Raw genomic sequence first — 22,404 nt, forward strand, 5'->3', positions numbered from 1 at the left:
GGGAGAACCACTGCCCAAAGACCAGTGTGTGGGACCCTGAGCCAAAGCAGCACATCCCCGCAAGGACTCCCCTTTGCTCACACCGCTAATGAAATTACAAACCAGGCTGCAACAGGGAGGCTGTGGGGAGGCAGAGGGGAGGGAGAGCTCATTCCTCCTCCCTCTCTGCCTCAAAGCCTTTTGCTTTCCAAGCTCAAATGCTAGCTGAAATCTGACGCCTGGACTGCATATGCTGTGAGACGTGGGCATGCCCTCGTGGTGCACTGATTTCCTCCGCGGCTTGGAGAGCCAGAGCCGTGCTGAGGCTCCAAGTGGAGGAGCCACTCCATCAGGCAGTGAGTGCCACATCACTGTGCTGCCTGCATGAGGGGTTCCAGCATGGTCCTGAGGCTCCTGCTCTTCCTCACCGGGCTGCTTAGGGCCACCGAGCCAGCGCCCCGCTGCGAAACCGGCCAGGAGACCCTAGGTAAGGATAACCACCCCAAAAGCTCCCTTTCCCTTCTCTTTCCTTCTTCTGCTGATGAACAGAGAAAAAAGCTCAGGTTTCAAGACAAGAGAGGCAGGAGATGTCACCCTCACCTAGAGATGGGGGGATCAGCTCTTTGGGAATCTGCACCCCCCTCCCCAGTGATGAAATTGGGGTTGTGCCTTGGAAGCACGGATGGGAAAGAAAGCAGCAGTGTGGCTCTGAAACAGAAAAGCAAGCTTGAAAAATAAGAGAATGTAAAGTTTTCCCATCATTGTCTTAAGGCCATGTGCAGATATGTCTTTCTGTCAACTTAAAGAGTCTCCTGTCAGTAGGGTCCCTCTTTTTGTCTGGGGAATGCCGTGGGTTCTCCCCATCTCTGGCCTTGCCTTCTAGGAATGTGGCAGTCAGATTACAGGAAGGTGAACTTTCGACCTCATGTGTGTTTTTCTGCTTAAAAAAAATTTCCTTATATTCAGATTTAGGTCACTTTTTTTTTTCAAGTCCAAAGTATGAGAAGATTTATTAGGGTGTGACAGCTGGAGGGTGTGTTGTAGCTTGCTATAAGCAACATGGAATTTGTATGAATCGATTGGCTGGAAGGACAGATCTGCCCATTAGAGTAGAGGTGAGATAGGAACATGCTGCTAAATGAATTGAAAGCTCTTTAGCTTTCAATTCAGGAACCACTTGACTAATAAAGAAAAAAAAATTGAATAACTTTTAGAAATATGTGGTGGCTTTTTTAACAAGTTGGCTTAATTCAGATTTCTTTTATGTGGGGACAGTGGGGAGGTGAGTGAGGAGTAATTCCTGTGTAGTGACAAGGTCAGTTCCAGGAAAACTATAAGGGAGAGGAAAACTGTTTTCAGCGGGTTCAAATTCAAAATGATTCAGAAAAAGACTCAGTTTACAGGAATACAGGAAAGTCAGTGCAAGTGACCTTTTTGTTACCCAAGGAAGTTCAGCTATGCTTCAGTTCTTAAATATAAGCCACAGACTGCCACTAACACTGAACTGCTACGCGATGCAACCCATGTGCCATGTATTGCATATAATTTGAGAGTGCTGTTCCCATGAACATCAAAGTGAGGTCTACCGCAGCCTGAAGGGATTTTATTTCTGGATAAAGCTGCACAAAGAGAAGCGCTGTTGACTATTTACAGCCAATTACAGGAAGAGGCTGTGTGGTTTGCAGCATGCCCTTTCTCAGAGCGCTCCGATTCTGCTCCAGCTCCAGCTGATCAAAGTTGTGCTCTGGGGTATTATTAATCCTGGTGACTGCAAAAGCAGGGAGCATCAAGGGGTAACTCTGTGGCAGGTTGTTTTCTGTGTGTCTGCAACTGTACTGTCTGTAGGGGAGGGTGTTAGGAGAGGCAGGAGATGGAAACACAGCTTGCACGTGAAAGGGCTGGACTGCTGAATACAACTCTAGAGGATGGCTAATGGCAGGGAAAGTGAGCTGACAGCATCGTTACAGGGTGTGCAATGTGAGGAAGGGGGACACTTCGTGATAAGGATTGTTGGACCAGGAATGAAGTAGCAACCTGGACACCCAGAGACCCGCCAGCTTTCCTCTTCCTTTTTCAAAGGGAAGGTAATGTCATGTATGGCCACATGAAAACAGATGGGGCTGCAGTGCTGAACCCATTTTCAATACTCAGCAGCAGTAGGTTATGTCTTCAGCTGCAGTGCTGTGAGTGTCTCCCTTCTTTAGGGATCCCTCATGTCAGGTGTGGATCTTGATGGACCTCAGTTGCCAGAGTCACAATGCCCTGCAGCATCAGTAAAGCCCTGAGCTGCTTGTGCAGGAGTGGGGGCAGAGGGAAGCAGTGCTACTGCCTGGCTCACAGCAAGCCTGAAGCTGCTTTTGCAGGCTTCTCAATATTTGCTCTGCTGTGTGCTGTGACTTTTTTTTTTTTCTTTTTTTCCTTTTTAAAATAAGAAATCAATCCCAAACTAGGCTAACAATACCAAGATCCACTCAAGATGCTTTGTGCCCTCCTGCTTAGTAAAATAACAAGATGACTGTTGTCATCCAGCCCTACAACAGGACACTCACTAATGTGTGTCACAGGCACCATAGAGTGTGTGGAGAGCCTTTTAAGTAACAGCTGGGGACCACGGCACTGAGAGAGGAGAGATCCCATCTCAGCTCTGCGTTGTGTCCCTGGGGAGGCAGCACTTCCAGACTCCAGTGAGTTTTACTGGCCTTTTAGCCTGTAGTTCGGGCAAGAAAAGCACAGCCTGGCATGTTGACCTAAAGGTAGCCAGCCTTTGGTAGGGGGAGCTAACTGCACAGGTTCCCGCTTTATCTGAGCGTCACGCACCTCTCTGAACAGTGACATATTCCGGCAGGGATGAGTTAAATGCAGCAGGGAGAGAAAAAAAAAAAAAAAACAAAAACAAAAAAAAAAACAAAGCAGAAGCGGGCTGAGGTCACATGCCTCGAAACCCAAAAGGCAGCTGACTTATCTCGGCAGAGTGGTGGGAACACCCGCGAGCTGGCCCCGGGGTGCCACCGTGTGGGCTTTGGGCAGGCAGAGCGGCTCTGGAGGCAAACAGGATGCCTGAGCAGCTGCCTTGAAGTAAAATCCATCCCCTGCTCCGTAATTCTTTTTTTTTTTTTTTTGGGGGGGGGGGATAGATGGGACAGCTCATTGGAAGTCACTTATGAGGCTGTCACCAGCGCTGCTGAGGTGGAAGAGCAGCTTGGCACCAGAGTACCACCTCCTCTCCCACCCCCTGGTGTTTCCCACTGCTCTGCTCTTGCCCCCCTCCCAAGGTCTCTGAGTTTAACCAACGGGGATGGGAGGAAGCTCCCTAAGCTTCAGCAGCGAGTAAGATCTTCTGCAAAGCCAAACTGACTGAAAAAGCAGCTTCACATGCAGGCACTATGCTTTTCTCCTCTCAGTGTTCCAATCTTCATAGTGTACCCTGCTTCGCTGCAAAGTGACAAAGAGAAACGCCATTGCCTTTCACGAGCTTCAGGCTGGCCCCAGCCTCACGGGACCTGCGCGTTTTAGTTCAGCTGCTGTGCCCCTCCCCCCCCCCTCCCCCCCCATTTATTTATTTATTTAACTTTTTTTTTTTTTTTTTTTTTTTTTCCTCCCTTACTGAAACCATGCCTGTGTCCTCACACAGGCAGAGCTTCTCCAGCTGCTCATGTGCTGCTCCTTGACCCCGGGGCTAGTGGTACCACCTGGGTCCCTTACCCCACTATGCCTGGCATGGGCAGAAATGGTTCAGAAGTGTAGCCATGACCATGACACCCGTGTGGGGAAGCCCAAGCTGTGAGAGCCTTGCCTACTTAGACATATTGAGAAAGATGTGTCCAAGTCTTGTCAAAACAAAAAAATGCAGTACTACATCATGCATGCTCACAAGACAAGAAATTCCAGCTCTTGTAAACCCAGATTTTATCATCAAGTCATGCGAGCTGCTTGGATTCCCACCAGTGGCTCTAGTATTTTTTACACTAATATTTCAGCAACACTGATCTTTGGCTACATTTAACACAGGAAATGGGATCAGAAACCACTGCTTACATGGGGAAAGTAAGCTTATATTGAAAAATAATATGTGGGCATACATTTTTACTGCTGAAATAGTTTATGAGTGATTTTAATCTGAAGATGAAGTTTTCTGCAGAATACTTTCTTAGATATTTCTAAAGTATGGGTGTGTAAACACACAGAAATCAAAACCTCAGGAAAAAAAATCTAGTGCTGTGAGACACAACTAGGCTGTTAGAAAGACTCCATAGCACTAATCATTAATACTCTTTAGCATTTCTTGACATCATCTTTCCTGTCACACAGCTAGTTTGGGATTATCCAGGGCTAACAACTACCATGCTCCCTTTTGGGCTGCTCAGGCCATTTGAGAGCCATCCCCTCATCGAAACAGGGCCTAATATTGGATAAATGTTGCGGATATCACTGTGCAAGGAGGTGCTAAGCATGCAGATGTGCCAGGAAGTCAACTATCTTTCTGTGAATATGGTGTTTGAGGCTGGTGGGCCGTGTACTTGTCTGTCTATAAGGCTTCTGCCCCTTCTCATGACTGCTAAATCTCATTTGGACAGTGACCATCACACTTGGACACAGCAGTCACATGTCAATGGAGTTTAATGATTTAGGGTTGGTCTGTCCATTGCAATTTCAATCCCTGAAATTTCAATCCCTTTGTTTATCCTGTTGTAACTCCATTGATTTAGTTGGCACTATTTCAGTTTTACAGGGTTATCAGAGGACACAACAATTTGGGAGACAATACGAAGCTAAGCCATGGCTTTAAAATTCAAGCGTTATTAAGATTTTAGTTGCCTGTTGAAGTAACTAGCAATCTTTTGTAACATTAAAAATACCACATTCAACCAAAACTCATCTAGTTGCAGCAAAACCAAGCTGGATGTCAATTACAATCTCACATGCCTAACCTAATGAAAAGATAGGGCCGTGCTAGGTTGCTGTAGAGACTGCCTAAAGAAGGTGGAATGATATTTTGGCAAATGTTTTGGAAAGATTGTGGAATCAAAGATAAAAACTTCAATTTATTGGATGCAAGCCTCTGTCCTGTGGCATTCAACAGAGTTGAATTTACTTAAAGGTAACCTCTAAGGTAAGCTTTTGGTCAAAGCACTTAGAGAGTGGGAACTGAACTCTAGGCTATATACAATCACAAAGTAAAGCTATGAAAGTATCACAGCTCCCCATTAACAACCTCATAGGTGGTTTCACCTTTCTCCCATCACCCTGCCAAAACCCTGATCCTCTGGCAGATTATTGTAAATATTTCCTGAGTTCTTCGGCCTGCTCACTGTAATAGTTGTTTTAACACTTGCATTCCCCATATCTGAGCTGATTTCTCTTTCTTTTACTAGCCAGACACCAAGAGATGATTCCTATACATGGCCAGCTCATCTTGGTTCACAGTAAATACATATTCAATAGCAGTACCATCATGTGTGCAGCCCAGCAAGGCTTCAGCCAATTTGGTAGCTTCTGGGTGTTTTTGGTATTGTTTTTTTCTTCTTGTGTTTTTGTTTCTCAACTGGTAGGTTTTCCCTCACAACTGGGAAAGCATCTCAGCTGAGGGGAAGAAAAAACAAATAAACAACAGCAACAAAAAAAACACCCACCACATTTAGTGGGTTTTGTCTGGGGGGTTTTGATTCCCTGGAGCAGCACTTACCAGACAGACACAGCTGAGCTAGCACTGGAAATCCCATTACTAAAGGCACCAAGACAGTCTGTTGGGACAGGCAGTAGTGCTCTTCCTCAGTTTGTTTAAGGTTCCTATATCTACAGCTCTATTTGAGTTTCATCTGGATAACCAGAAACAGCAGAGAATTGCAGGCCGCTGTTGAGGCTGGCTTAGAGCTGTTGCCAAGTGGCAGGTCTCTGAGCAGCTTCACAGATTTGGGGTTGAGGTCTGCAGATTACATGAGATCCCATCACCTGTGGGAAACCTTCAGCCACAGCCCTGTGATAGAGACAAGCCTGGAAGAACTGGCTGTAGCATCATCAATGTGGGAACACCTTCACCTCAATAAAAATAGGTGCTTAACTGAATGCCAAGATGCAGGTGGATTAGAAAGAAGGGTGATTAATAATGAGCATCGGCTTGTCTTTTCCTGCGGTGATTTTGCTCTGCAAGGTGAAGGCAGATTAGGCATTAATCTCTTTCAGGTGCTTTCAGGCCTCTTCGTGTGAGGGAACAGGGTTGAAAAGAGGCTTGTATTACCACCCACATGTTGGGATCTTGCAAACCACTTACTGTCCATTTGCAGAAGCATCACTCTCCTGGGGCAGTTACAGTAATTACCAGAGTAGAAGATTAATATCAGGAATATAGTCCTCTTCTCACAAAGGCTCTGATGTATCCAGAAAAATAAGTTAATCACATGGTCTGCTTTATTATTCTATCTCCTCCAATTTTGCTGGAAATCCTTTTTTGTGGCTGGGGATCTTGTCCACTTCTGCCCTTGCATATGTGCCTTAGCCAGGAGTGAGCTCTGGAGGCCATCTGTATTTTGCTGTTTGCAGGTGCTGTTGCAAACTTTTACAAAATGATGCAGCCCCTCGGTGTTCACACCTTGCAGCTGGTAGTAAGTTTGGCCTCTCTAGTGTTACAACATAGAGGGACTCCATGAACCATGTAGAACCACAGAGACAGCAATACTAACATGATTAGAAATTGAAACATTTTGTTTGGAAAAGCAGGGGCTTTGACTATAAACAGGCTAAAATGAATACATATGTCTTCCACTTTAAAATAACGTTAGAAAACCAGCAACGTGGTAGGGGGTTACTGGTCTGTACAAGATAAATCATCTAATCTTGTTCAATCTGTCAGTCATAACAATGCAATTGTGTAAGCCTTACTGAATGATTTAGATACTTTGAATTTAAGATTGACCCTTGGGCTTATTCCATATCCTTAAGCACATGAGTCTCCTGTTGGCATTGCTCTTGAAAAGGCAAACAGCCAAGACATGGCACTGGAAGTAGCAGCTGAGCTCTATTGTCTGGGTTAGGGTTAATCACAGCAGCTTTCTGCTTTCCGTGCTGAATCATCAAGGGGAAAAAATGTAAACTTGGCAGTAAAATACGTATGTGCTGCATTGTAGATTTTCAGGCTTGCTTTTGCAAATTAAAACCAGAAGCGTATATTATAGAGAAGGCTCAGAAAGCTTGAAATGGCTTTTCTCCTCTTCAGTAAGTGACTTTGTCCATAATCTTAAATAGAAGCTGTGCTACTGAAAGGGTTTTTGTACCTCTGGTGGAAAAGCTAAAGTAGAAAAGTAAACATAAAAAATTGAACAGACTGTTCTAGGTCAGGAAGAAAAAGGTCTCTCTGTAGCAACCTGCCCACAAATGGGACTATGAGAGGAGGTAGCACTGTCTTCCTCTGAGCCCAGAGAAGCCTATGCTCAAAAAATGGAAGAGCTTTAGGCTCTTTCAAGCACACAAGAAACAGCAGCTGAAGCCTGCCAAGTTAATCCAGAGGCCTGAGAAATTCTTTGTATATCATTGCTTGTTGTTCTTCTTATGAAAAAGAGAAAGGGGGAGGCTGAACTCTCCTAGCTGTCTTTGCTGAAGCAAGCTGTGACAAGTAGGGATGGGGATTTGTCATTTCTATGCCCAGGGACCTAGAGCCCATGGATGCAGGGCTCCAGGAGGAGAGTATGCAGCTGCAGCTCTGGGGCTGGCCTCTGAGAAATACGCGGGGAGGCTCTGGCCCAGCTACGTGCATCCACACTTATTTATATAAGTACAGGCACTGGAGAATTATCTTTGGCCCTCACAGAGCCACACCCTCCCAAACATATGCAAGCATTGGCATTAGAAAACATAGGAAATGTCCAAACACCACATCAGCACACATACACATTTAAGGCTTGCTTTGTGCCAGACCTTTTCTTTCTTGCTTGTATGTATATTAACTCCTGATAACCTGGAAGCTCAAGCTGTTTCACTCATGGGTGTTTACATGACAGAGATGTGGCTGATGTTTAGATTATATGGCAGCCTGTGTGGGGTTGTGGTAGAGAGAAGGCTGGGCAGAGCTGGCTTCTGAGATGGCAGAAGTTGCATAGACATCTTTGGCAGAGGCAGACAGTGAGAAAATGGCATGGTATGCTGAAAATACGTGGGGCTTAATCTAAGTTTAGGACCTAGGAAGAAGGTGTCAGTTTTACTGCTAGTCAGTCAGTGAGGCTCAGTAGCTCCAAGTTTGTGAGAAACATCTCAGGCCAAAAAGTAGCTGAAAACACAGAATCTAAACATAGGTTTATCCTAAAAAGCTTTATCCTTTATTGAAAGGTTGCCCCTGCTTATCACATCCTGAGATGAACAACTTCAGTTGCCACAGGAAAAGTATCTGTTTATGTGGATTTGTTTTTCTCACCTGCAAAATAAATCTATCATCTTAAAGCAGTGTCTTTCCTAATGGGTAATAGCCATATTACTTTATAGATTGCCTCTCCTAATAAATATGATAAAAACTACAAAGTATAGAAACTAAGCAGCAGAAAATCTGGAACAAGAGCTGTCTGTCTCTCCTGTATTAACTTATTTTCCTGCTCACAAAGTGATCCAGACCTCTCGTGAACCCAGCTACAGGATATGACTTAGCAAAGTTTCACGTCTCCCTACAGCTATCCATTGCTTCCCAGCACTTTTCCTTCTGGCCAGCTGGGCAGAAAGAAGCATCTGCTAAAAGCAGTCAGACTGCTGCTGGAGAGCCAGAGCAGGGGGAAGCAGCAGCACCATGCCCAGACCCTGCCTGCTGCATTTTCCCTTTGGTTCACTCTGCTTGTTCCAGCTTGTTGCCAGAATACCTTTCTGCTCCAGCTGAATAAGCAGAATACTGGGACACCATTGAAAATAGGTTTGTGCAACGTGTCAAACTAACTGATGAGTATAGCACTCCTGCACAACAAGTGGTATGGAAAACTGTGGATGCCTCAGTTTCATTATTTGATCATTGTGTGTCAGTGAGACAAACAAAAAGGATATTTGTAGTGGGTCACAGACATGGCAAAGGGGAAATGGCTCTTATCTGTGAGAAAACATGAGGGCATGTAGAAAGACCATTCATACTCCCCAAATGAACGGATGAAGAACTGCACTCACAGCACACAACCTTCCAGTCTAACATAAGGGTAGCAACAATACAGTCTTTTTCTTAGCTACCCTTCAATGTAATGAAGGGTGTTAATTGCTAATGACTCTGGCTATAACCAGAGGTAGCATAACTCTTCTTACTGGGACCTGGCTGAACTCCAGCTGATCCCATCCACACCAAATTTTTTCCTTTGTGGAACATTTGGCTGACTCCAGACTTGTGTCCAAGGCCCCGTGAGTAGCTTTAGGTGTGATGACATTAGGATATAAACTAACCAGATTCCAGGAGGAAGTGACATTCAATTTTATAAGCATTGAGAATAGCTGGAGCTCACACTAAGTGATCACTCCTTTCTCCTTCCCAACTAACACTGCACAAAATTATCTCCTTTGATTATCCCCAGGTGTAACACTACATACAAGATCTGGATGAGCTGAGGCTGTTTTACAAATGCCTTGACCTTAGTAGGTAACTCACTGAAGGATCATTCCAAAGTAAGGGAAACATACTCAAATTCTATGACAGAAGGCACTGTTAAAGAACCAGGTATTGTTTATTGCTATTAGCATAATGAAACAGTCCAGGAAATGACTTTTTTTGGCTATAACTTTTTTTTTTTCCAGATTGCTGATTATCAGAACTTGCTGGTGTTGGAGATAGGTTGCTTCTGATAGGTCTGATCCTTCATTTCTTTTATGAGATAATGTGGATCAATGACAATTCATAATATAGAACTAGACTCATTTCCAATTAAATGTCTGCCTCCAAGATAAAATTCCAGGTTTTAATTTTATTCTCATTATAATGATTCTATTTTGGCTAAAGAACGATCAACTGATTAGCAACACATAATGCAGATTATTACATTTAAACAAATATGCTGGGAGGAGAAGTTTAAACTTTCTTTAGTAGGAAAAAAAGAAAATATTTTTTAAAAATAAAAAATGTCTTGTGAGGACAAATGTTCAATTCACTGAGCAAAGAGCTAGATGCCTGTACTCTCAGTGAGAGTTAGAAGAAAAAGCAACGTAGCCAGATTCCCCAATACATCACAAGGCCCTTCAATGTTTAAAAAGCTTAAACATAATGGCTTAGCTCCTATGAGGCACTGATGAAAACAACTTTAGTAACAGTATTTTCTTTTGTTGCCAGAATCAGAGAAGGGTAATATAGAATTGTTGGCTACATGAGCAAAAAAAGACTCTCCTGGGTCATCAAATCAAGTTCCTTAAAGTCAGAAGAGCTTGGTTTATGTGACCTAGTAAATAGAAGGCTAAAGGGATCTAACTGCTCTCCATAAACACGTGGAGACAGCATGCACCAGGGATTGCAGAGAGCTATTTAGGCTGAAGGACAATGCTGGCACAACAACACATGGATATGAACTGGCCATGAATACTTTTAGGCAGGAAATTAAAAGGCAATTTCTAGCAATTAGATGAGTGAGCTTTTGGAAAAGCTTTCCTGTGAGAGTAGTTGGGAAAGCAAATAATTAGTTTCAAGATGTTATTAAATGGATTATAAAATGCAGTTGCTAGAGAGAGAATGAAGTAGTATGGGGAAGAAATATGTCCCCTCACATCCAACAGAGGTTTTATTTCTTTACGAGAAATTTACACACACAGCATTATGTGGGACCAATGGATTTTTTAGGCAAAAATATGTGAAGCATCTTGATATGTACAAGTGGACTCATGTGGTCTTTTGGACTAAACCATGTTCTTGAATTTCCATGAGTGAAATTTGCTAGGCACATAACTTATAGTTTTTAAATATGTCTAGAAATGTCAGGGTTGCACAGCACAATGCTTATTTCAAACATAGGCCACATTTCTTATACAACTACACTTTATATATATATATTATCGAGTCTTTCTTTTTTTAAATTGAGCCAAAGACCAGCTGGTCAGTGAGCTTGTGTGACCGTGCTCTGTGCCTGATCACTGCAGTATGTCCTGTCTTCTTATTAAACTACATTTCCAAGTCTTTGCCTGGATGAGGGTCCTCTTTTCTGCATGGTTGTGGTTGAATGGGGCTCCTCTTGCCAGCAGCATGCCTGGGACCGCAGGTCAGAGTGCCTCCTGTGCCTGGATGTGCAGCAATTGGAGGGACCAGAGTGTGGACCAGTTTTGTGTCAGTGTGTATAATTACTAGTAAACATCAAGCTGGATTAGCAGGAAAACAGGACAAGAGGTATGTGAATAACTGTTATCCTGGGGACACTGGAGGGTCTCAAAGTTGGCAACTGAGGGACCTGGAGGTCCAAGCTAGCTAGAGAGGAGACCATGGAGCCTGGGTCTTGGCAGTGAGGCCCTAGGTCTGAGCCAGCTACCAGTGAGACCAACGTGAGTGTCAATGCTTGAGCCAACCAGTTCACCAGTGGATCCAGGGGCCTGCTACTGGGTAGACTGAGCCTAGCTACTGGGGGATCATATATGTGTTTGTGTGTATGTCTGTGTGTATGTGAAGTTGCAGCAGCCCCAGTGAGACCGGGCAACTCCTAACATAAGGTACCATGGATGCTGCTGTCCCATAATGCTTTTTTTTTTTTTTTTATTTGCAGGTCAATGCCAAACTGTACAGAAAGGTATGATGTGACTTTTCTTTTTCTCCTTGGAAAATCTCAAAACCTTAAGTATTTTTTTCATTATTTTTTGACAAGATTTCTGATGTTGATAATATAGTAGTTCTAGTTCCAAGAGAGATGATCTCTCTCACACTGGGGAGGATTTAGCTGTTATGACAGTGGTATCATTTGTTACAAGCCAGAGACATTAGCAAGAGAAGGAAGCTGAAACACAGACCCACTACTGTAATATCCAGTAATTTTATCAGACATCTATTACTTCCTTTTTACCTCTGAGTTGGCTGTAAATATTAAGAGCATTTTTGCTTCTTAACACCCCTTAACCTGATTTCTTAAAGTATATTAGATTTATGAGAATATAAATGTAAACACATTTATGGGGTTGCATGTCTGAGTCAATACCCAGAATGACTTTTGAATGCTTTGGGCAATGTCAATCAAACTTCACAGAGGGGCTGAAGTTTCAGAGATTTTCAACTCACAGATTTGATGTGGCTAAGCAAAGAAGAGAGATATCTTACTAATGCCTTCACCACTAAAGAAAAAGTCTATGTGATCTCACAAGTTATTAGTGAATCCATACTCAAAGGTAAGAACAGGGGAGAGACTGATATCATAAACACACTTTTTTTTTTTTTTTTCCAGAAATCTGAGTTTTCACCTTATTGGACACCAGAAAATTAACACCACCAAAAGGGATTTTTTTCTTATATGGATTTTCAAATATTTTATAAACTCATTATGTACTCTTAATTTAAATATGATAAGATTTGATTGAATATAAGACAACCTTTTATTTGGAAACCAGACTTTGTTAATTTTGCTGTTTTCCAATCTACTTGTTAAATTGAATCCCATGTGGGCCAGGTACTCCAGTGTTTTCTGGCCAAGGATTTGTCCTTTCAGTGGTGATTAGGTATTGAATTATCCAAATAAATCTTATCTTAAGAGCTGTGGTTATTGATCAGACAACCCTGATGCCCCAGCAAATTATCAGATGCCATTTTAATTCCTAATGACATCTACTTGCATCAAATTGTTCACAATCAATCTCCAGACTAAGCATATTTTCCATCATTTTTTGTACAAGTGGTGTTAAACGTCAAATTCATTTGAGTGAATTGCAAACTGCCTCCAGTCTACCTGTGAATAATAATGACTTTAAAAGCTCATTAAATATGTTGTTATTTTGTCATTTACCTATTTAGTGTTGTTGAAGCAAGTCATTTTTCATATGTTTACCTCCTTTTCATAGCAAAATGCGTGGACATCTCTTTAAGTTCTTGTACTGATGTTGCCTATACTCAAACGATGTATCCTAATTTCCTGGATCAGAAGTCTCGAGAAGTGATTGAGTACAGCTCTGAGTACATTCTCATAAGTGTTCTGCACAACTTGCTGCAGGGAGAATGCAATCCAGATCTGAGGCTCCTGGGGTGCTCGGTACTGGCCCCACAGTGCGAAAAGGACAAAGTTATAAAGCCCTGCAGGCATGTCTGTGAAAACCTGAAAAAAAATTGCCTCCCAGCTTTTGATGCAATAGACATGGCTTGGCCCTACTTCTTAGATTGTGATCGCTTTTTTGCTGGGGAAGAGGAAGGATGTTTTGACCCACTGGCAAAGCTGCGAGGTAAGGAAGCAGGGAAGCTCTGCTGACACATCTTACATCATCTCACTGAGGTTGACATGGCTACAGCACAAAACCTCTGAGACTGTCATCTTTATAAACACCTGTAAGTTGTGATTCATTTTGTGCCACTTATTTTAAACAATTAAATAAATTGTGCTCAAGAACCATCAATTTCTCTCTCATATACAAAGATTGACAGATCAGCACTAGATGTCTGGACTGCTGCTTTGCATTTAGATAAATCCTGCCCTCTGTGACAGCAGTTTTGACAGCTGTCTATATATTTGAAATACTTTGTTTAAAAACTGAACCTTTAATGCACTCATAAATTCATGACTACTTGACAAGCTCATTAAAATTATCTCATTGGTGATTGTACAGACTTTTGTTTAGATGAAGAAGATCCAAATAACTCAAGACATTTTGAATCACATCAGAAATGAATTTGATCCACCAGATTCAAAGGAAAAAATCTGTACATTTGTCACTAAAATGTGCTAAGCATGCCAAAGAACAAATTATAACCAGAGATTGTGCAAAATATGTGTCAGTGTACATATGCATTAGTATGTTTTTTGTCTTTTTTTTTTTTTTTTTTTTTGAAAGCAAGCAAAATATGCCAAAATAAACAGTGTAGGATGAACTACATAGATTTAAGATTTTGACTGCAGATGTATTTTCTAAAATTCTACTACTGAAAAAGACATTTTGTGGAAAAGTATAGGCATTCATAAAATCCTTTGTTTTTAAACATTGATTTACAATTTCTCTTTTCAGGAGAAGTAGAAATTGAAGAAGATTTGCCTTCAGACTTGCCAGCAACATTTATTCAGTTTAAACACCATTCGTATGCCCAAATGGTGAGCACATTGAAGAAGACTGCTTCTAGATGCTCCCACATTGCAACAACTTACAGCATAGGTCGCAGTTTTGAAGGAAAGGACCTTTTTGTGATTGAGTTTTCAACCAAGCCTGGACATCATGAACTACGTGAGTTATATCAATGTTGATTGCATTGCTTGAGGGAAATCCAGGATATTATCACTCTGAGTGAAAACAGGTTCTTTGAACAGGATATCACTTAAACTGTAAAAAAGGTTGACTCAAAAATATTTGTCATCCATTGTGTTCCCGAATTACAGTGATGGCTGATGAGTCATTGCAGCAATTACTGCACAGTTGCAATGTCCTAACTTTATAAACTAACTTTATGACCAGGGTTGACATTCCTTGATCACCCACAGATATGTGATCATATATGTGGGTGCAGTGGTGTGACTATTATTTATTTGTGCCCAGCTTATGAAGAAGCTTGGAGATCTTTTGGCTGCTGACCTGCCCTCTCCATCATTTACCACTTCCCCAGTCACCTTTTGGTCATTCCATCAAACCCTACATACTTCCTGAAACTCATGCCTGTTTCTAGTCTAAATGTAACCCTTCACATCCTAAAAAAAAAAAAAAAAAAAAAAAAAAAACAACCTTAGAACTTGCAAGAAAGCCTCAGGTACAATAGAATGTTGAAATAAAAATAAATAAATAAATAAATACATACATGCATACATACATACATACATACATACATACATAAAGGAAAAGGCAATTCAGCACAGAAAACAATCCTCTGGACAGAGCTTCTGGTCAGTGTTATACCTGTCAGTATAGAGAGGAATAATCTCATTCTCTGATTTTGTAGATTCATCACTGAGACAGCAGAGATCAGATTTTAAAACATATATAATCTTTCAAAAATGTAGATCTTTTTCTTAGGGGGTATTAGATGTTATTTTCCAGTTAACAGATCCCAGCTCAAATACAGAATCCGATTAAATCTGGGTAGACTACTGCGGCCACTGCTATATGGCAATAGTCTCTGGTTCCTTCTCATCAAACTAGCTCCAGTATCAAAGTAGCCTCAGCAGTGTAGCAGAATGGAACTACATCTGACTTAATATATTTCAGGCTTATTACCTGAGGTAAAGCTTTTGTATCCTCTGTACACTATGCCACTGGGGAGGCAGAGAGGGCAACTGAGCCTGGTGTTAGCTCTCTTTACTCTCTCCCATGCTGACTTACATAGTGTAGATATATTCTGACCAAGATCCCAGATGTCTTTAACAGAGCAAAGATCTAAACTCCTACCTCCTGGCCCATTGTCCTTCCTCTCTTGTGTAAAGAATAGAAGTTTCAGGTGTCTTTTCTAGTTGATACTCCATTTGCCAGGATAACACAAAGCCTGTGAACCAGGCTTTTAAATTAAAACTGTGATATAGCATGATAAAAGATGGTAGTTTAACACATTACCTAACATTTCCTTCTAAATCTATTGCTTCATGCTGCTCAGGACAGCTGAGATTTTGCAAGACTAAGTTAGCTGGCATAATAGCTTTGTGCCAGCTCCCCTCCTGGGTCTAGTGCGGGAGGGTGGCCAGAATCAGAGATGAAGATGAAGGGCTAGACAAGAAAGGGTGTCTCCAAAGGGCATTTATTTTCCACTTTCCATTAGTCTCTAAGGAAGGATGGAAACTGAGAGAATAACTGCAGGGAATCATGAGGCTATGTTTCTAATAGTCTTATTCCAAGTCTATTTAGCCTAAAAGCCACTTTTTTATGCATGACCTAATTTCTGTTCCAAATACATGGATAATATATTACAGATCTGCAGGTCATTTCTAGGATGTGTGACAATACAAGGCATTGAAGCTGCCCAAGGTAAGTGAGAGTGCCAGGGGTGTATTTTGTTCCTTCCCAACCAGCTTGACATTTCTGTTTGCAGCATTTTCTCCTCACAATTAACGATGAGTCCAGCAAAAGCTTAGAGCAATGATTACCACTTAAAGTTTGGGATTCTGAAGATATGGATATTTTTTATTTTTTATTTTTTATTTTTTTCCGCACATCCAGAAAGCTGTTCAAATTGTTGCTGAACTGACTTGTAATGGAGTGAAATTCATCTGGAATTGGTATACTGTTTACAGCAGTGTATGCATTAAATTAGTGTAAATAAAACTTTCATCAGTAATCTGTCTGTGTTACTCTGCTTTTGGAAGCCATCCAGGCATAATCAAAATAAAGCATCTCAGTACTTTATATTCCACAGTCAAGCCAGAATTTAAGTACATTGGCAATATGCATGGAAATGAAGTCGTGGGGAAAGAGCTGCTGATATACCTTGCACAGTATCTATGTTCAGAATATCTTCTTGGGAATCCTCGCATTCAGACCTTGATTAATAACACCAGAATTCATCTCCTGCCTTCACTCAATCCAGACGGATATGAACTGGCTGCAGAAGAGGTAAAAGACTTTTTATAAAGAAAAAGTTCAGTGTTTCCTGTTTCTAAAATTCCCCTTTGGAAAAGACAAACTGGGAGTGAAGTGTCATGTATGGGAGGCAGCTAGGCTCCCAAGCTGCTTTGGCAGTAGGTTGGTCTCTGAAGACAACGTGAACAAACCTAGAAATCAACCAGAGCTATGTTTGTCATTCCTGCTCCCTGCATGCATTGACGTGGGAATGACTGCTACTTTTTCACACATTTAGCACTCTCTGTTATCAGCTCTAGAACATAATGCCCACTGACTCACTTTAATGACTTTTAAATTAATTTGCAAGGAAATGTAATTTAATACTGTGGAATAGATATTATTCCTCTTGTAGAAAAGCAGGTGTAATAAAATGGGAATATTTTCTGTACTATCTAGCTTTCATAAGGATGGCAGTTTTCAGAGATCAGCTGGTGTCTGAAGGAGACATACAAAAGAAGCACTTTTATTATATATCTGCCATTCTTTTCACCTCACTTCTATCATTAACATCATTAACATGAAAATAGGTCCTTTTTCTGAGCTTCTTGTGCAGTGAGCTCTATTAGAATGATATTTGGGGTTTTACATTCTGCCTGATCTTTTCTTGGAGTGAGAGCTGTAATTTTTTATTATTATTATTTTTATTTTTATTTTTCTTCTCTTCTAACCCACTCTGCATGCTGCTCTGAGTTGAGTAAGAAACCGCTGTGTTCCTCTCATGAGTCAAATCACTGGTGAGTGAAATGATTCCTGTATGCTAGTAAGAATAATCATGGAAATAAAAATGAGTAATAAGTATGTTTTTTTGTGTTATTTATTTATTTATTTATTTATTTTTTTCTGTTGTTGTTGCTGTTTGTTTGTTTATTTTTTAATTGTATAGACATTTCTGACTTGTCTCTTATGTCTTTTAATACTTTCTGATTATAAAATGACATTTTAAACACTTCCTTTTTCCACAAAGTGACATTTTGAGATGAGAAGTTATACTGAACTTGTTTCTGTATTCCAAATTAGGGAGCTGGTTACAATGGATGGGTCATTGGCCGACAGACAGCTCAGAACTTGGACCTGAACAGAAATTTCCCTGATCTGACATCAGAGGCTTACAGAAGAGCTGGAATTCGTGGAGCACGCCTAGACCACATCCCCATTCCACAATCCTATTGGTGGGGTAAGGTATGAATTACAAATTTTATAAATCACATTTATTACAGAACAGTTCAGAAATTAAGATCTTGAGATTTTTCTGTCTGAAGTTATTCTCTGGTAATAAAATTTTATATGTAGGACTAAACTGAACAGACTAGGAATTGACATGAAAAAAAAAGGTATACATCTGGCCAAAGAGGCAAGTGTCACAAATCACTGGGAAAATTTGTTGATAATTTGGATTCTGCTATTTTAAATTAAGAACAATAACAGGAGAGGTCAGAAGTGTGTAATGATTCAATGTTAATGATTTCAGCACTATGTTGAAAGGCCTTTTTTGGGGACTTGGACCTCATTCCATTAAATTCTGCACAGGTTTGATGCAATAGTGATTTCTGCCTTGGAAACCATAAAAAGGCTTCATGTGAAGTCATGTGGCATGAGATTTCCACAAAAACAGTGGCTACAAATGACAATAAACAGCTAGGGCAATGGAAAAATCTAGATGGGTCGCAATGTTTTTGGAAGGAAGAGTCATTGCCACCTCCAATCTCAGGGAGCAGGATGGAGGCAGCACTGCAGGACCTCATTCTTACCATCACTAAGCTTTACGTTGCATGATGTCCAGGGTTCCTATAGGGAAAAACTATTTCAGTAGCTGTATTCAGTACTAGCAGATTTGAGAGACCATACTGCAACTTTCTAGTGTGATGCAGGTGATCTCATATAAGGGCTGTTCTAAACCCCATATTACATTGGTGGTAGGGGGATGGTTGAACCAGATGATCTTGGAGGTCTTTTCCAACCTTAAGGATTCTGTGATTCTACAGTTCTATGAACTTGCTGCCACTAACTTCAGTTCTTGTCAATATTTGTGTGGCTCAGCCATCAAGTACTACCTTTATGCCTATGCATAAAGATATAGATGATGAGTTAAACTGTGTCTGTAACATCTTACCAGACTAAGTCCCTTCTTTGAATGGCCCTTTGCAGATTCAGTAATGAGAGTGCCAGTCTCCTGGGAGCTCTTTCATGGGCTGTAGTCTCCCCTGAGATATGTGCAGACGGGATACAGACGTGCCTAGCACACCTGAAAAATTAATTGAAAATGCATTTGCTTTTCCATAGAGGTGTCCAAGAAGTCTGCTTCTGCCCTTTACGTTTGGATGTAGTGGCTGGGCAGCAGACTTTGAGGTATGAAGGAAGGGATGGAGAGTTCCCTCCAGACATAGGCTTTCTCACTGCAACCAGCGTTGCAGGGTTGAAGGCCCAAGAACTACCAAGAAGAGATAACGGTTTCCTTTACCTCTCTTTGTACCCAGTGCAAGCTGTGAGCTTGTCACATTTTGTGCAGCCCAGAGTCCCCATAACTCTCTGGATTTTATAGCTCTGACCTCTCTCTTCTTTACTCTGAGTTTTTCACTCAGAGGTTGGTGAGGCACTGACACAGGCTGCCCAGAGAGGATGTGGATGCCTCATCTCTGGAGGTGTTCAGGACCATGTTAGATGACGAATGTAAGAAGCTCTCACTTAAGCAGCTTCAGTTTCAGGCAGACAAACCCATGTCTCTTACACAAGTTGGCTTTGTGCATACAAAAGCATTAGATTGTGCATTTCAACACCAGGCTCTCAGCTTTCATTTACTTAATAGTGTTTATTACCTGCCTTATTAAAGTAATTATCTGTGTATTGCAGGGCATTGTATAAAGATCAGAAAATGGAGAGTGAGGTCCCAGCCAATCCCATAAAGTCAGGAGAGGTCTGACCTCCCCATAATCCTTGTTGTACAGTGCTTTGTTCCCTGCTATTATGAATTATTGTAATAAGTGGTCTGAGAGTTAGGACTGAGAGACTTCAGGTTTCATTTGAGATGAGTTCAGTTAAATTGGTTTCACTTGGGATTTGGAGGTTTGTGCCAGTGGAGGCTGGAATAGTGTTTAGAAAACTGAGTCTGGTTGTTTATAAAAGGGAGAAAAGAAATCTTTGAAAGTCATGGAGACAGTAACTAATTGCACTATAATCGGCATAAGTGAGATTCAGGTTTAAAAAGGGTAGTGGCCATTCACTGTACTCGTGCCCAAATAATTTAGCTATTTTCTAATTGTGTTCCAAATTGTTCTTGTGAGATGAATACCTTAAGACTGATCTCCTCTGACTGAGAAGCAAGAACCCTGGTGAAAAAAAAAAAAAGAAAAAAAAAAAAAAAAGAGAGAGAGAGAGAGAAAAAGAAAAACAAACACAGAAACCACAGTAAAATAAAAGTTTATGAATTGTCAAAGGCCAGAGTGACACAGATAGTATCTGACATCATCTGATGGATCTGAACCAAGACAAAAAAGGATGTGCACATTTCAAAGCTTTAATCATGGTACACAAAGTCACTGAAATGCTATTAGGATAAAAATAGTGGCATTGAGATTACTGTTTTTCCACAACATTTGCTTCAACGAGACGTTTGCTTTGTGACACAGCAGTGTCTCGCAGCTTACGCAGGTACCTAGCAAGCAAGTTGGCTAATCAGGGGGAGGCAATGAATGTTGGAACTTTTTGAGTCAAACTTTTTATTTCACCCTTGCCCACTGAATTGCAGAAACAGCTTAAAAAATCTTACTGAGATCTGACAGCACTGAAAGCAGGTCTGTTTCTGGCTTCAAGCATGCCCTCTCTGGCCAGGCTGCTGCAGGTGGTACAGGGAGCCACTGAGATTTTGGGGCAGCAGCCTCTGGGAGATCCCTGGTGTTGTGGGGCTGGGAGAACATGGGCACAGAGACAGCTCTCAGCCACCCCACAAGCCCCCATGCAGAACCCACAGGGAAGGCAGTGAGTGCTGCTTGCAACCCCTCACAAGCCAGCTGGGATCTTCTGTTCTTCAGAAGAGATGAACTCAAAGGATGAGCACAGTGCTTTCAGGGTTCAGGTGGGAGTGGCATGTTTAGTCCTATATTCCCTCATGACAAAGATCATTATTGGACTAGCTCAAGGCACTGTGCAATACTTAGATCAGCAAGTAGCATTTTTGAGACACTGTCAAGTTCATTGTCATGAAGCCTGGTGGGCTGTGTCCTTCTCCCACATCTGATTGTTCCAGCAGGTGTGCAGGACTTCAAAAAGTGCAGAGGATTACCGTTTTCTGTTGGAGTGCCTTTTATCTGACTTTTCAAAATGTTTTTTCAGGTTATGCCCTTCATGGAAACTCTGTCTAATCTTCACAATTATACAAAATGCCTTAGTTTTAGGGTTCTGAAATGAAGAATGTAGTTGTTATGAGCCCAACCCAATTCTCTGTGTTCCTCAGTTAGTGGTTACAGCGCATCTCAAGTTTAGGTTGCCTCTTCACAGAATCACAGAATTTCTAGGTTGGAAGAGACCTCAAGACCATCGAGTCCAAGTCTTTATAGTACCGAGGTTGAAACGGTTGTGACACAGATTCAGAGGCTTCCATGAGGTTGATAGATAAAATGGATCTGGTCTGATTTGCCTGAGGACAAGTGGTATAACCTGGCTTGTGTACATATGCTGACCATGAGCTACTCATTTCTTAATGATTCACTTTGAGCAGTGTACCTCAAGTTCCTATACAAGTTCCTACTTCCAATACAAGGTATAGCCTTGTCAAATAGCACAGCTAATGCACTGAAATCACATGCAGATGAGCATGGAGTTACAAGTGGCTGAATAAATTAAAAGGCTATAGAAAGGTGTGATTTCCTACTGTGGCTATAATTATACTGATATATGTAAAACCGCATTTAGATATGACTTGTCCCTGAGATCCTTTGCTTTTGGACTCATACAGGGAGCTGTAATATGTCTGCAGTGAACCATTGCTTCACAGTGGTGTTTCTGCTCTTCTCCTAAGTTTGTGTGTTACCCATTGCATTCCCAAAGCTGTGATCTGCCTGTGGAGCAGAAGAGGGACTGATACAAAGAAAACAGAAATTGCTGCTGTTGTAGCCCTAATCTTTAGCTCTTTAGGTTTTGTTTGCTTACTTTTCCAGGCCTGTTGTTGTTTGGAGTATATGGCACAAACTTTAGAGGCACTTGCTTCACCGACTCTAGTTATTAGCCATGCCAGGATGCTGTCTGACAGATTTCCTAATGAAATCTTGAATAAAAGCAAAGGGTGATGTGCATTGCTAGCAGCCCTATAGAAACTCTGGAGTAAATCCACCATAACAAACCTTGCTCGTTTATTTATTTACTTATTCAAACTTGCCTGTCAGCACTTGTGCAAAGCAGAGTCTGGATTGGCAACGTGCTTTTTCCCTGCTATCTTCCCAAGTGGCAAAGAAAAGAGCTTCACCTCCTCCAAAGGCGCTGGCCTGCGGGCTTGCAGGGGCTGGCCACCAGATGACACTGTTACCCCTAAGAATGATCTGACTCCGGAGCAGGTCCGGGAAACCCCACCTAGGAAGCAGGCAGGATGGGCAGGTGGGAGCCCCAGTGCCCCCGGGGTCACGTTCCCACCAATTTTGTGACCTATTTGCAGCAGTTCTCTGCGAGTAAAGTGCAATTGTTGCTGTGCTTGATATCCATTAGTTTTCATTTATTTGCTGATAAACCTGGACCAAAGGATGTTAAATGTTTTTCCAAAAAGTGCTGAGCATTGCAAATCTCCACACCCTATTT

The 22,404-nt window shown here is 41.6% G+C and overlaps 1 protein-coding gene across 1 annotated transcript in view; it reads left to right on the forward strand.

The window, feature by feature from the left end:
- Positions 1-340: 340 nt before the first annotated feature.
- CPZ (carboxypeptidase Z) overlaps positions 341-22,404 on the forward strand; it is a gene marked incomplete at its 3' end in the record, with an annotated part of 32,369 nt that continues 10,305 nt past the window's right edge. The window contains exons 1-6 of the mRNA XM_082759074.1: positions 341-466; positions 11,664-11,687; positions 12,943-13,317; positions 14,095-14,307; positions 16,418-16,614; positions 17,641-17,802. Of these exons, the coding sequence (XP_082615200.1) occupies positions 364-466; positions 11,664-11,687; positions 12,943-13,317; positions 14,095-14,307; positions 16,418-16,614; positions 17,641-17,802 (1,074 nt within the window). The 5' untranslated portion in view covers positions 341-363. The remainder of the gene's footprint in view (positions 467-11,663; positions 11,688-12,942; positions 13,318-14,094; positions 14,308-16,417; positions 16,615-17,640; positions 17,803-22,404) is intronic.

The sequence above is a fragment of the Aythya marila genome (genome assembly GCF_965140915.1).
Source record: "Aythya marila genome assembly, chromosome: 4".
Classification (NCBI taxonomy): domain Eukaryota; kingdom Metazoa; phylum Chordata; class Aves; order Anseriformes; family Anatidae; genus Aythya; species Aythya marila.